The sequence below is a fragment of the Chrysemys picta genome, chromosome 14, assembly GCF_011386835.1.
Source record: "Chrysemys picta bellii isolate R12L10 chromosome 14, ASM1138683v2, whole genome shotgun sequence".
NCBI lineage: Eukaryota > Metazoa > Chordata > Testudines > Emydidae > Chrysemys > Chrysemys picta.
Window position 1 is genome coordinate 4,638,897 of NC_088804.1, and position 15,797 is coordinate 4,654,693.

General features: G+C 44.8%; 1 protein-coding gene across 3 annotated transcripts in view; it reads right to left on the minus strand.

Annotated features, from left to right (window-relative positions):
- Positions 1–15,797, minus strand: part of GFOD2 (Gfo/Idh/MocA-like oxidoreductase domain containing 2) — a 63,896-nt gene that overhangs the window by 27,101 nt on the left and 20,998 nt on the right. For 2 of the 3 annotated variants that reach the window (XM_065567512.1, XM_065567513.1), the window contains exon 2: positions 2,158–2,501. The exons of the other annotated variant lie outside the window; for it this stretch is intronic. In XM_065567512.1, coding sequence (XP_065423584.1) covers positions 2,158–2,416 — 259 coding nt within the window. In that variant the 5' untranslated portion in view covers positions 2,417–2,501. The remainder of the gene's footprint in view (positions 1–2,157; positions 2,502–15,797) is intronic. 3 annotated transcript variants of the gene reach the window in all.

The window sequence follows — 15,797 nt, forward strand, 5'->3', positions numbered from 1 at the left end:
ACCAATAAATTAAAAAAATGTAAACTAATATTAGTGCCACCTGGCACCACTGCCTCCTCCCATGGCCAAACACCTGACATGGTGAGACTGGCTTTCATTGCACAGCAGTCTAGCCATTCTCAGTTCCCCAATCTCCCAGCTGGTAAAGCACAAGTTTGCCCCCAGCCACATACAATTCCCTTGCAAAAAGGCTCTAGATGTAATGATTGCTATTTTAACGCTGATATCCTAACAGGCATACTTGCCACCTCTGAGCCCATCATATAACAGGTGTTCCTCCAAAATACTGGATCAAGGAAGAACATTTTTGGTAGTATGCGCATGCTTCTAGAATTTGGTCCCATCAGAAATGTGTTTAAGGAACATCCTAGACAAATTTAGAAAAAGCTGAAAGACAGGAGAACTAGTAATTATCTATTGACTCTGAAACGGGCGCATCAGACAGTCTTTAGATGAGACCACTTCAGGGAAAATAAAAATAAATGAAAAGTAAATAATCCTCAGCTGTTCCAGAGTTTATTTGTTGATCTCTTAAAAGCCATCAGTCCCTCTCGTTTCACTTTTCCATTTACTGCATAAACACTTGTCGCACAACTTCATTTTCTTCACGTCCTTCGATTGGAGTGATGCCATTTAATGTTTCCTTACCTTTGAGGAATGGGAGTTTTATTAACAACCTAAATTTGTCTCGTGTTCAGCTTAGTTTACCAGAAAAGGTTCAACCACAAATTCATCTCACTTCACGTGTAACCTGCAGAGGGTATCCTAGCAAGTGAAACGGTCACTATTTAAACAGCATTTAGAAGAGATTTTAGCATATTTCAAGCAATGAATTCTTACGCGTACATTAAATTTTCCATCGGAGTAGTTCCTTGGGACCTAGGACTAGCAGTAATAAAGCACTCAATACAAGTCTAACTACAACAACATGAAGACAAAACCCAAAGATCACCTCCCCGAACATTTGACTGACATCTTAGAAGGGTTAGCATGAGATGTATACTTCAAAAGCAAGTTACTTTAGCACAAAAATCTGCTTAAAAAGGCAGAGAGTAAAGGATTACCCTAGCTGATACAGCACGACATATTCCCCAATCCTAAAAACCCATTCACTTTGATCTCTATTAAGAGTCAACAAGAAGTCGAACTTTAGATTTACAAGACTATATATAGGCACTCACCACTCACTCACCACCAACATTAAGGTCAAGAAATCAAAAGTTAGGAAGTTGGGGAACTCAAATTGCCTATGCAACCAGTTCCCAGTCTCCTTGTGCAGCCAGTCCCAGTATCTCTCCCTCTCCACACCAACTCTCAGCCCTCCCCCTCCTGAGTTCTTGTCCTAATCCACTTCTTCCACCCTTATCTTGGCTCAGCCTTTGCCCCCTCTGTGTTTCAGTCAGGAGGATTCCTCCTCATATACCATGCTGCCAGGTGCCAGCAGAGAGAGCAAGAGATGCTCTCCAGGCTTTCCATTCGTATGTGTAGTGCCATAGGAGCCAGCAGCAACTAGGAGCAGGGCAAGTCCAGCTCAACCCCTGGATGGAGCATGCTCAGTACTGAATAGTCAAAGAATTTAGCTGCCAAGCTCACAAGTCTCTTGAGCATCTGCAGATTTTTTCAAAACCTCATCACTTGGTCAAATTTGGTCATTTTAAAAATGTGAAGAGCAAACAAACAAACAAAAATCCCTCACGCAGGGAGGAGGGGAGATGGAAGGAAAGCCAGCGCCACACCACCCCAAAAAAATTTGAAGTCCCTGCTCCACCGCATGGGGGCGCTAGAGCTTCTCAGTTAAACCCTTCTAAAAAAATTGTTTTGAACATGGGCAACAAAATATATTTTGCCCTAATCTCATTCTCCGAAGTAGCTGACCGTTTTTTCTGAAACTTTCCAAAAAAAATTCAGCCTGAGGCAGACACCCAGCATGGGAAATTTCAGCCTAACAGTTAAAGTTATAAGAAACTATAAATAGGGTCTTCTAATGGGAAGTGTCAGGTAACTACAGGCAGCACAATTTAGAATGGTGTATTTATAGTACTACTGACTATTCATTGACAAGTCAACAGCTACAAATTTAAATCTATTAGAAAGTGTTTTTTCAATCAGATAGTCAAAAAAAACTTTTGCTCTGCCTTAAAAGAGAAAACACGGTACCTAGAGCTTTCACAGCAATTTGCCGGGTTAGTGGTGGAGGGATGTTGATGCAAACCAAATCTACATCCTGGTGCAGCAAGACATCATCAGTCCGACTCGTGTAGAACTCAATGTTCATTTCTTCTGCTAGCTGCTTTGCTTCCTCTTCAGTCTTCCCCCAAAGTGCTTCGATGGAGAAACCCTCTGCTCTCAACAAAGGTACCAGTACCCGGGCAGTGCTGCCAGTCCCAAAAACGCCCACTCCAGGAAGCATTTTCATTGCGTGTTCACTCAAGCCTTAGTGTCCATATGTAGACTGTCAGCATAAGGTTTAGCTCCTCAGCCTTCCATCTCAACCACAGCTCCTAAAACAGCAAATGTTACAGTTGGATATTACCGAAGGGTACATTTTTACATCAAATGCATTCACTACTGAATGTTAGTGTTACCATTTTGGTGTCATGCAAAATGCTGAGAGACTCACACAAAGTGAAATCATAAATAAACCTAAGATAGAGCAGCAAAAACCAGCAGACTAAAAGGAGATCCACAGTGCCCTTGTCTTTAATGCGAAGGTGTAACAGAGAAACAACATCTTAATAGGTGAGCTTCCAAGAGGCTACCTGGCATACGGAGATATTTAGTCTTAATGGCCACATCTTCACATTAAAGATGCGGGAGAATACCATATGCCTCATTTTTTGCCCACTTGGTGCAGTCCCCAGGTAATCTGGCATGGTTCAGTGAAGTTTAGACATGCCAGACCTATGGTCTCTGTGTTATAAATGTAGTCACACACAAGAAAATATACTGTTCTGAACAAAACATATTCCAAGTAATCATGTTGGTAAAATGTCAAGTGTGGTGGGTCTCTGTTTAACTATAAGCACTAAAAATAAATGATACAAGAGGAGACAGTAGAGGGTACAGCCACACTACAATTTGGGACTACAGTACCATCCAGACTGTTGACGTCAGCTGAGAAATAAAGATATTGGTTTTCAGATTCCAAGACCAGAAGGGACCATTGTGGTCATTTAGTCTGACCACCCTGTATAAACCACAGGTCAGAAAGCTTCCCCAAAACAATTCCTAGAGCAGATCTTTAGAAAAACAGCCAATCTTGATTTAAAAATCATCAGTGATGGAGAATCCACTAAGACCCTTGGTAAGTTTAGGGGCGTAGGTACAGAGAGGAATAAGGAATAGAAAGCACCCTTCTAAAGAAGAGACGTAAAATGTCTAACAAAGAACCAAACCGAATGGTGCTACAGCCCTGCTAATCTTGGCATACGTCCATTACTAAAACCTCTCCTGAACGTAGATTCTAAGCCTGAGGCAATGCAAAGGCAGCAACCTTTCATATGAAGGGTTAAAGGGAAGCACTACAGCAAAGAACAAAAAAACCTATCAAGCTATTTAACTGTAGGGAAACTCAGTATCATCACTGCACAATAAGCTTTAGTTAAAAGCAAAGTTTTAACAACTAATATGATGAAAGTGTTCTCTTCAGTGAGAGTAAGGAGAAGGAGGTGTACTTAGTGTATGTTTTTATTCCTTCCCACATTTTACATTCTATGCCTGATTCATTCCACATACCACCATCAGTGTCTTGTGGCAGTCCACATATAAATTCTTTGTGCATCTGATGCCTAGCTGATGTAATTCCCTTCTGCCCAATTTCCACATCAGCAATTGTCTAACTAAAATACCCCTCCAAGTGTCTATTTGTTATCACGGCATTATTTTAGGTTTCACACAGTGAGGGTACAGTACTTTGGTACATGTAAAAAGTACTTTAAGTTAAGCAACAGAGGGTCCTGTGGCACCTTTGAGACTAACAGAAGTACTGGGAGCATAAGCTTTCGTGGGTAAGAACCTCACTTCTTGCATCTGAAGAAGTGAGGTTCTTACCCACGAAAGCTTATGCTCCCAGTACTTCTGTTAGTCTCAAAGGTGCCACAGGACCCTCTGTTGCTTTTTACAGATTCAGACTAACACGGCTACCCCTCTGATACTTAAGTTAAGCAGTGTGAAACCAAGTAAGCATGGGGAGACATGACAATAAAATGAAGTTTCACAACTCTACTTTAACAGGAAAACTAACGGATCGTTTGTATTCCTGACGCCTACTATATGGAAGGATGTTCCACAGCATTTATCTATAAAAAGCTTCTTTCCGTAGCAAACACTGTCTCCTCAGTGTGTTTGTTCTGCTTAAGCTTTTTTACTCCAGTCAGGATCTCCCCTTAAAATTTGCTCCAGTACCAATGGTAGGAAGTTTTACTAAACTTAGTTGATTAGAACAGATAGAACATTTTTTCTTGAACTAGTAGTTTATATAAGATCTTTCCCATTGATTTTTAAATAAAAGGTATTTAATTACAGAAACTGCATGATCCTGAACTATAAAATTATTTTTGCTCACACACGTTTAAAAAAACAACAACTCAGTTTGCAGGTGTACAATAGATGAAAAATATAGTATGAGAAGCGGTTCATATTGTATTTCTGGTTTAACATTTAAGTTACATAAAAGAAAAATGAGTTAATAACTAAATATAAACATGAAATCAAATGAAAACTTGCTACATTTCTCATCTTCATCACTGTAAACAATTCCAGTTTATATGTAACTATGTTTTGTAAAAGGCTGCCATGTGTAATCATTCCACATCTTGTTTTATATATTAATTTTTCTGTTGCTGAAATATTAATCAGACACTATTATGTTTCAAGAAAAAAAGAACAGGAGTACTTGTGGCACCTTAGAGACTAACAGACTAACACGGCTGCTACTCCGAAACCTGTTATTATGTTTCAGTTATATAACCCCTAATAAGTTGGTATTTTGCAAGCCCCTTACCAACCAATATACTTGCATTCTAAAAGATGATCGCCAATGTACCAATGCCCATTTACTTTCTTAGATGTTCTTGTCCTATTTATGGCTACACAGAGATATTATTTGTTGCTTGGGCTCCTTAAGAGTGTTCCTTTAATAGGTTTTTATTTCCCTATAAAGTGGAAATCTATGGAAATTAAGGCTCTTCACACGCCTCTTTCTCTAAGTGCATCAATATGTTGACATTTTATTGATAAATAAAATATTTAAAAATGAAAATAAGAACTGTCTATACAGAGCTGACACTTTACTGAGCACCAGATTTTGCAACCTTTACTCATGTTGAGAAGTACCTTACTCCTTGAATAGTCCTCACTGACTCAATGGGACTATAGGTAGAGTATTGCTCTACTCAGTGTGAGAGTAAGGGGTATCACAATCCGGCCCTTAGTGACATTGTTAACTAAAATGCGAGACCATATTGAGTAGCACTGTTAACCTAAGATTATTTCCTTCATTTCTCCTGCCCAATACTGCATTATACCTGCTATTGCAATGAACTGATTTGTCCACCATCCATCACTGTGATTTACATTTTAATGTGCTTTTGCTGACCAATTTACAGAACTCTTGTGGCTTTGTCTCTAGTATTCCAACACACAAATATGTGTAAATTTGTGTTTGTCTAACCTAGGGTTGCCACCTTTCTAATGGTTGGTAACCAGACCCTGAGGCCTCACCCCTTTCTCCTCCTCTTCCCCCAAAGTCCTCCCCCTTTCTCCGCCAATTGCCCCCCACATTAAAAAAAAACGGACATCAGGGCTTGTCAAATGGCACCCGGACACACAAGCCAAAACCTGACTGTCCAAGTGAAAACTGTACTGGTGGTGACCCTAAATTAATTGGAACTATGTTTCCTTCTGTGTGTTTAGGAAGCTTTTTAAAGGGACCACATTTCTCTGGTTCAGAGACACACAGAATCAGGAGGAGGGGGGAGGGGAGATAAAAGCTTTCTTAGATTATACCTAAAAACACCCTACAGGGGCCAGAGCAAGACTGTCCCTGATGACATTACAAAAAAGATACAAAAGCAAAGGTGTTTCTGCCATGTTAGAAAACTATTTCAGTCTACGATAAAGGCACTTCCAATATTCAGCTTCAGTTTTCCTTTACTCTGGCCCACACTGAACAATTCCTCTCTCTTCAAATGGCATTTACCCCCAGCAAACACAGATACTCCTATCCAGTTACTATGTCCCCACATTTGCCAGGCATTTAGCCAACCCAGACATAATTAGTTCTTATAATCTTTCCTGATAAAAATCAGTCTCTCCAGCTATTTATTTAATGTCCTTCTTTGAATTTCCTCTGCCCAAACCTGTCTGTAGTATTTGAAGTGTTGTCTCACCAGAGCTACATGAAAGGCAGTCCCGCAGCCCCGCCCCCCATTCCGAGACACCTAGAGTCCAAGCTTGGGCTTTGGGGGGACTGTTATATATCCCATTGCAAGTTCGCATCCAACATCATGTCCACTATTGACCTTTTTCAGGGTTACAAAGTCAGGTACATTTCTTCTTTTAAAACAGTATGGAAGGATTTAAGTTTGCTTTTCTTTAAAAGCTCATTTTTGGAGAGCAATGGACTCCTTTCTAAGTGGAAAATGGGGATGTCAAAGAGAATGGTTGACAGACCCTTGGCAATAGCAGGTCAAACAGGAGTACTGTCATGAAAAAATGCCTACAAACCCTTCTATAAGCAACAAAAAGCCTTGTCCTTTTGGCAAGAGAGAAAGAGCAAAGCACCATTTACAGTGTTCCCTACACATCTTCCCCTCCTAGAAAAGCCACCTTGTAAGTTAAACGGTAAATGAGACTGTACATTGAAATGAGAGTCTCACTATTAACAAAGCACATTTGTTTTACAAGTTACTAGTGCTTAGTAAGCACTTTGGAAAAAAGACTGGGTCTCCACATACATCCATGCAGTGCCTAATCAGGCCCCTGGGTACTATATTTGAATTTGTGACAGAAGTCAGTCAGAGAAATAGCAAAGCAAACCCAGCACCACTGAGCTTTTATTTTGCTTGAGGGGTATAAATGTTTATGGAGGCTATAAAAAGTTACCAGCTATTTACCCCATGTGCTTGACATCTATTCATTGTTCTGTGTTCTAGTACTCATATATTGCCATACTCCTTTGCTTTCTTTTATTGGCAGAGTTCAGAGCTCACTTGCAACTGGAATTCACTCCCAGTTAATAAGCATCTAACATTAAATGGAACCCTGTCAAACAAGTCTAGTATCAAAGGACTCTGAAGGACATTAATTATGTATATAAAGATTTCATTTCACTGATAGGAAACACTTTTCACTTTCATGCTTATTTAACTTTATCAGCTAATAATGCCTTCTACCCAAATGGCAGTTTGCTATAACTGTGAAGAATGCTAGTGTAACAATGCACCTACATTTGGTGGGGTTGGGGCTGAAAAGCAAGAAGTAGCGTGTATTAGAAAGAATATCATAGCCTTCAGCAATTATGTAGAGACAAAGTCAAAACTACAGAGCACATGAAAAGAGTCTAGGAAGGCCTAAACCGCTTGAAGTTAATATGATCCCAAACATACCACTTCATAAAATATTTAACTGCAGGCCCTTGCCACTCAAACTGAATTCAGTTTTAACTCCTTTTAAGTTTTGATTTGCTTTTTCTGTATTTCCTGTCCTGACAGCTCTTAGAAATCACACAATGGTTTCCAAGGAAGTAAACTGATACGACACAGACACTAGATCCCAACATCAGTGAACAGTATTCTTGCCAGCAAGTTAAAGAAGTATGGATTGGATGAATGGACTATAAGGTGAATAGAAAGCTGGCTAGATCGTCTGGCTCAATGGGTAGTGATTAATGGCTCGATGTCTAGTTGGCAGCCGGTATCAAGCGGAGTGCCACAGGAGTCGGCCCTAGGGCCGGTTTTGCTCAATATCTTCATCAATGATCTGGAGGATGGTGTGGATTGCACCCTCAGCAAGTTCGCGGATGACACTAAGCTGGGGGGAGAGGTAGATATGCTGGAGGGTAGGGATAGGATCCAGAGTGACCTAGACAAATTGGAGGATTGGGCTAAAAGAAATCTGATGAGGTTCAACAAGGACAAGTGCAGAGTCCTGCACTTAGCATGGAAGAATCCCATGCACTACTACAATTCTGCAGAAAAGGACCTAGGGGTTACAGTGGACGAGAAGCTGGATATGAGTCAGGAGTGTGCCCTTGTTGCCAAGAAGGCTAATGGCATATTGGGCTGCATTAGTAGGAGCTGTGACGTTGTGCAGTCTATATGGTTTTATAAAAACACAATAAGTGAATATAATGTAACTGTAACTTCATGCAAAAGGTCTCTTGTAAGGTATCATTACAAAGCTTATAATCTAGTGAGTGTGATCATCCTATTTGTATAAATGTACCACTCTTGTATCTGAAACTAGAAATATGAAATATAACTCTGAGGACCTATTGTAATTATGCAAAGTGTGGGCCATTAATGGTGGTTTGAAATCTTGACTCGCATTGTCTGCAGATGGCTGGGTTTACCTGTGAGTCTTCCTGTATATGTGCGCTCCGGCTGATTGGGGAGAGCGGAGAGCCCCAGCCGGGCTCTCCGCCCTGGCCTGGCGCTCCGGCCAGTCAGGGAGAGCGGAGAGCCCCGGCCGGGCTCTCCGCCCTCCTCCCGGCGCTCTGGCTGCCGGGGGCTCTCCGCCCTGCTCCCGGTGCTCTTGATGAATCTTGATGACTCCCATTGTCTGCAGATGGCTGGGTTTACCTGTGAGTCTTCCTGTATGTGTGTGTGCTGGCAAGTGGGTAATGAAGTCTTGCAGTGACATGTGATCATGCAGGGCCGGCTCCAGACACCAGCCCACCAAGCATGTGCTTGGGGCGGCGCCTGGAGGGTGGCGGTGCGGCGGGGCGCTCCGGCGCGAGAGCGGGGCCGCGACTGGGCTCGACGCCCTCCCCACGGTGCTCCGGCCGCCGGGGAGAGCGGGGCCCCGGCCGGGCTCGCCACCCGCCCTTTAACCTGGGTGCTTTTCCAGTGGGGGGGGGTGGTGGAAACCCAGAGGGACAAAGGGTTCCTGCCTTATGCAAAAGATATATAAAGGGGTGGAAGAGAACAGAGGGGGAGAGGAGCCATCATGAAGAATCCCCTAGCTAACACCTGAGCTGGAACAAGAGCTGTACCAGGGGAAAGAATTGTGCCCAGGCCTGGAAGGTGTCCAGTCTGAGAAAAAACTTACTGAAGCATCTTTGAGGGTGAGATTATCTGTATTCAGTTTGATTAGGCATAGATTTGCGCATTTTATTTTATTTTGCTTGGTGACTTACTTTGTTCTGTCTGTTACTACTTGGAACCACTTAAATCCTACTGTCTGTATTTAATAAAATCACTTTTTATTTAGTAATTTACTCAGAGTATGTATTAATACCTGGGGGAGCAAACAACTGTGCATCTCTATCAGTGCTATAGAGGGCGAACAATTTATGAGTTTGCCCTGCATAAGCTTTATGCAGGGTAAAACAGATTTATCTGGGTTTAGACCCCATTGGGAGTTGGGCATCTGAGTGCTAAAGACAAGCACACTTCTGTGAGCTATTTTCAGGTAAACTTGCAGCTCTGGGACAAGTGATTCAGACCCTGGGTGTGTGTTGGAGCAGACGGGAGTGTCTGGCTCAGCAAGACAGGGTGCTGGAGTCCTGAGCTGGCAGGGAAAACCAGAACAGAGGTAGTCTTGGTACATTGGGTGGCAGCTCCCAAGGGGGTTTCTGTGATCCAACCCATCACAGGAGCATTGAGGGAAGTGATTATTCCCCTCTATTCGGCATTGGTGAGGCCACATCTGCAGTACTGCGTCCAGTTTTGGGCCCCCCACTACAGAAAGGATGGGGACAAATTGGAGAGAGTCAAGCAGAGGGCAAGGAAAATAATTAGGGGGCTGGGGCACATGACTTATGAGGAGAAGCTGAGGGAACTGGGCTTATTTAGTCTGCAGAAAAGAAGGGTGAGGGGGGATTTGATAGCAACCTTCAACTACCTGAAGGGGGGTTCCAAAGAGAATGGAGCTAGGCTGTTCTCAGTGGTAGCAGATGACAGAACAAGGAGCAATGGTCTCAAGTTGCAGTGAGGAAGGTCTAAGGTTGTATATTAGGAAAAACTATTTCATTAGGAGGGTGGTGAAGCACTGGAATGGGTTACCTACAAAGGTGGTGGAATCTCCATCCTTAAAAACCTCTAAGGCCCAGCTTGACAAAGCCCTGGCTGGGATGATTTAGTTGGGGTTGGTCCTGCTTTGAGCAGAGGGCTGGACAAGATGATCTCCTGAGATCTCTTCCAACCCTGGTATTCTATGATTCTATGAACACTCAGGAAGGTGAAGAAACTTGCCCTGGTCTTCCAGGGGGAGCAAGCATATTTAGACAGTAACATTTCCATCAATTGTTCACAGGGATAATCTACTTTCACGTAGTCAGTCAACTAATTTTAGCTTCAGGAGACAGAAGCTTTCCCTAAGGATCAAAATTTTAGCAATTTGTTTAAACAAGGGGATAACTTTTCCCATCTGCACATGTTTCACTAGTTAAACCAGAAGCGTCAAAATTTTGCCCAGTTGAGGACCATGATGGGAGTATGCCAAAGCCATGAGAAATGCACCTGGACTCAAAGCATTTCCAGGCATTTACCCAATATCTCTGAATTATACCTAAGATATCCACTCTTTCTAGAGGTCTGATGACACAGACAGACTTTATTCAAGAAAGGTCACTTAACTGTAATGTTATGAATATAGTGCTGTATACCTCCACCCTCCTAGATCACATGGCATTGCTGGAGATTTATAGTTCTGTAAATTATGATCTTAGCCGGAAGGCACTATTATTATGATCTTAGCCGGAAGGCACTTAGCCGGTGACCAGACCTGCCTCAAGACAAATACAACACCCATCACACCTAACTGGTAATTTTTTTTTCAATTTAGGTTAACCTAGAAAGGCCATCTTCTCCTGTTATGTATCCATAGATAGCAATACCCTTGAAAAACTCCATTTACAGGTCACTAATCATCCTCTTTCCAAAGCCCAGTGTGGTCTATGGCAGTGCTTCTCAAACTGGTGGCCCGCGGACCGGTGCCAGTCCGCGAGCCATCGGCTGCTGGTCCGCAGCGAGTTTCCTCATAAGAGCATCGAATTAGGATAATAATATGGCACCGGTCCCTGGCACATTGGAAAAAAAATTGCAGGTCCCCCACATCACATAGCTTGAGAAGCACTGGTCTACGGCATTCTACTCTGAGTGATTAAGTAGCTCCAAAACATTCAAAGGCAGAAATCCCAAAGGATTTTGTTTTCCTTTAACATGAAGGTAGGCAATTTATGCTAAATATGAGATTTATTTTTATGAAAAGTAACTCCAATATCTATTCCTAATAAAACGACACTCAAAACAATTATTTAGAGAAGAATGGGGACAAAAGCCATCATGTTTGATCAGAAGCAGATTAAGATTCATTGGGGCTCTGGGCACAAAGAACATTTTGGCCCCCCCATAGCATGCGGGCCCAGGGCCACCAGAACCAGAGGGGATGGAGGGCCATGACCCCCCCTTTTTAACATGGGCAGAGCCTCAGGCAGGCGTGGAGCGGCAATGGCATGGGTGTAGTTTGGGGGGGCAGGAAGGGGTGTTGCCCCCCAAACTGCAAACCTCAAGCCAGAGGCGACAGGGGGAGCGGTGCTGCAGGTGGTTGCTGCCACAGACACAAAGTCCAGGCGGCAGCGGAGGCAGTCTGTCAGCAGGAGGGACCCAGCAGGGGCAGCCCGACAGCAACAGCACCCACGGGGGCAAGCACTGAGCAAGCCCAGGTAGAGTGCAGTGGCCACTGAGGCCAGGCTAGTAGCAGCGGGAGCTGCGCTGGAGGCTGCCTCCCTGCCCGGCTCCTCCCTGCCTGTGACCTTCCCGGGGCTCCCCGCCACCTCCCAGCAGGGGCAGGGCCTCCTCTCCCTGCAGGGAGGGGACGGGAGACCAGACCAGAGCCCCCACCTCTGGGTCCGACCTGCAGCAGCATGCCCCGGGGGGCGGGGACACAGCTGGGGGCTGCTGTCAGGCAACCTAGCCCCCGCCCAGGGCAAATGGAGGGTCTGGGGCCACTACCTAGCTCCGGCTTGTGGCCTGGCCATGGAGTGGGACCTCAGGGGGAAGAGGAGCAGCAGAGGGCAGTGCCACAGTTCTGGCACTGGTGCCCCCCCCCCCACTTCTACCCAGGTTCCAGCGCTCCTGCAGGGGCCCCAAATTGGTCAGGGCCCCTGGGCACGGGCCCCATGGGCTCGTGCGTTAATCTGCCACTGCGTTTGATAAATACAGAAAACATACCACTGCCTTGATTCTGTGCTCCTCTTGCCTCTACAAGACTCACATCTCCCCTTTCTTTAGCCAAACTGATCCAAAGGATCCAAAATGATCCTCTGAGGTGTCTTACCCTTGCCCTATGATTGGCTTTTACCTTACCGTTTTTGCCCAAATTAAATAAGAATGTCTAAGGCCTGGTCTACTTATAAACTTACACCATTTAACAAACCACCAAAGCACTTTTATTACCCAAAGAGCACACACACAGGCTTGCAGTGAAATAACCGCATTGGTTTTCATTCACTCTTTTTGTTTTCCAAGTGTGTTACCCTGAGCTGTTGAGAGGGCTGAGGAATTTCCTAGACACCCAGAGGTATGGCACTCTGGGACAATTTCACCTTTTGTTTGTCCCATAGGTCTCCTGTTTCTTTGAGCCTCTTGTCACGACACATATAGGAAAGTCGGGGGAGGGGATTCTAATGCTATCCTAGGCATAGGGCCATCCTTAGGCATATGCAGCATACGCAGCTGCGTAAGACACCATGAAATTTGGGGCACCAAATTTCCCCAAATTTCATGGTGCCCTAGGGAGCTGCATGCTGCATACGTGGCAGCACCAGCCCCGGTGACCAGACCTATCCCTCGGCCGGCCCCCCCCGCGGCTGCACCAACTGCAAGGGGCGGGGAAGGGCCGTCCCTAGGGGGGCATGGGGCCCTGGACAACTTCCTCCACCCCACCTGTTACCCTTCCCCCCTGCTCCACCTCCATCCCGCCCCCATTCCACCTCTTTCCCCAGCGACCCCGCACTTATCGGCAGCGGCGGAAAGCGGAGCCACACGGCCCCAGCCCGCTCTGCTCCACCAGCTCCCAGCCGCGGCGCTCCGCTTCCTGCCGCCGGTGAGTGCGGGGAAAGGATCACCCCCTGCACTCACTGGTGGCGGGAAGTGGAGCAACGTGGCCCCAGCCCGCTCCGCTTCCCTTGCCCAGGCCCCAGCCATGTCGCTTGGGTTGGGGAAAGGACCGCTCCCAGCTCTCACAGGCGACAGGAAGCAGAGCGCCGCGGCTGGGAGCTGGCGGAGTAGAGAGGGCTGGGGCCGGGCTGCTCCACTTCCCGCCGCTGCCGGTGAATGGGGGGGATCCCTTTCCCCAAGTGACACAGCTGGGGCCAGGGCAAGGGAAGCGGAGCAACACCCCTGCTCCCGGCCCCCTGCTAATCCCCCGGGCCACTCTGGGCCTATGGGGCCCCAAAAATGGCCCCCCACAACTCCTGCCTCCCAGGCCCTGGGTGGGGGAGGCCTGGGGCCCCCCACAACCTCCCCACGGGGGAGCTGTGTAGGGCACCCAAATGGCTAGGGACGGCCCTGCCTAGGCAAAAGTCCTTGCAAGGGGGCTGAGGCAGGTAACTCTTAGTGAACCATGAAGGGGGAAATGAGGGAAGGAATGTCCTATCCCAGGGGTCGGCAACCTTTCAGGAGTGATGTGCCGAGTCTTCATTTATTCACTCCAATTTAAGGTTTCGCATGCCAGTAATACATGTTAACATTTTTAGAAGGTCTCTTTCTATAAGTCTATAATATATAACGAACCTATTGTTGTATGTAAAGTAAATAAGGTTTATAAAATGTTTAAGAAGCTTAATTTTAAATTAAATTAAAATGCAGAGCCCCCCCCCGGGCCAGTGGCCAGGACCCGGGCAGTGTGAGTGCCACTGAAAATCAGCTCGTGTGCCGCCTTTGGCACTCGTGCCATAGGTTGCCTACCTCTGTCCTATTCAATATATTCATAAATGGTCTGGAAAAGGGGGTAAATAGTGAGGTGGCAAAACTTGCAGATAATACAGAATTGCTCAAGATAGTTAAGTCCCAAGACTGCGAAGAGCTACAAAAGTTCTCTCTCAAAACTAGGTGATTGGGCAACAAGATGGCAGATGAAATTCAGTGTTGATAAATGCAAAGTGATGCACATTGGAAAACATCATCCCAACTCTACATACAACATGATGGGGTCTAAACTGGCCGTTACCACTCAAGAAACAGATCTTGGAGTCACTGTGGATAGTTCTCTGAAAACATCCACTCAATCTAAAAAGTGAACAGAACGTTGGGAATCGTTAAGAAAGGGATAGATAGTAAGACAGAAAAGATCATATTGCCTCTATATAAACCCAGGGTACGTCCACAGCTTGAACACTGCGTGTAGATGTGATTGCCCCATCTCAAAAAAGATATATTGGAATTGGAAAAGGTTCAGAAAAGGGCAACAAAATGATGAGGGGTATAGAACAGCTTCCGTATGGAGAGATTAATAAGACTGAGACTTTTCAGCTTGGAAAAGAGGCAACTAAGCAGGGATATGATAGAGGTCTATAAAATCATGAGTGGTATGGAGAAAGTAAATAAGGACATTTTATTTACTCCTTCTCATAAAACAAGAACTAGGGGTCACCAAATGAAATTAATAGGCAGCAGGTTTAAAACAAGCAAAAGGAAGTATTGTTTCACACAACGCACAGTTAACCTGTGGAACTCCTTGCCAGATGATGTTGTGAAGGCCAAGTCTATAACAGATTTAAAAAAATAACTAGATTAGTTCATGGAGGATAGGTCCATCAATAGCCATTAGCCAGGATGGACAGGGCTGGTGTCTCTAGCCTCTGTTTGCCAGAAGCTGGGAATGAGCGACAAGGGATTGATCACTTAGTGATTACCTGTTCTGTTAATTCCCTCTGGGGCACCTGGCATTGGCCACTGTCAGAAGACGGGATACTGGGCTAGGTGGAACCTTGTCTGACCCAGTATGACCCTTCTTATGAATGAAAACTAGAGCTACCCAGAGGGAATCAGTCTGTGCCCCATATGGCAGAGACCTTTAGGGATCGGGAAACCTAGCTACCATCAGAGAAAAGTGGATAATATTAGGACTCCGCAAATAAAATATGTGGACTGTTGGCTGTCAGAGGTTCAAGGGTCTCCCAGTGTGTTTAAACAGTGTTTTCTATTAGACTGTATGGTCCTCAGAACAAGGACTGTATCCTCTGTGCCTCACAGAGCACTGAGTACATTGTTTGCACCTGACTAATAATCCTCATTACAAATATATACATAATCCTAATTTTAGAGATAAAACGAATGCATTTGTTTTATGAAGGCACCAGATCTTTATAAAGTAGTTTCATAACTTATTTATGCTCAGTCCATTTTAAGTCTCAGTGCTCTGAGAAGTCAAGAAGTTGACATGAAAGACCAATGACTTTGCAAAGGAATTAAAGATCCGGTCTGGAGGCAGATGGTTTCTCAGTTAAACTTACTATATAAACAAGATTTTATTAAAGGAAATAAGCAAGTCCCCTCAGCAGATATTACAGAAAAGAAGAATTCTGTCCTCCACAACTCATCTTGATTTACAACATCTCCTGAATGACAGGA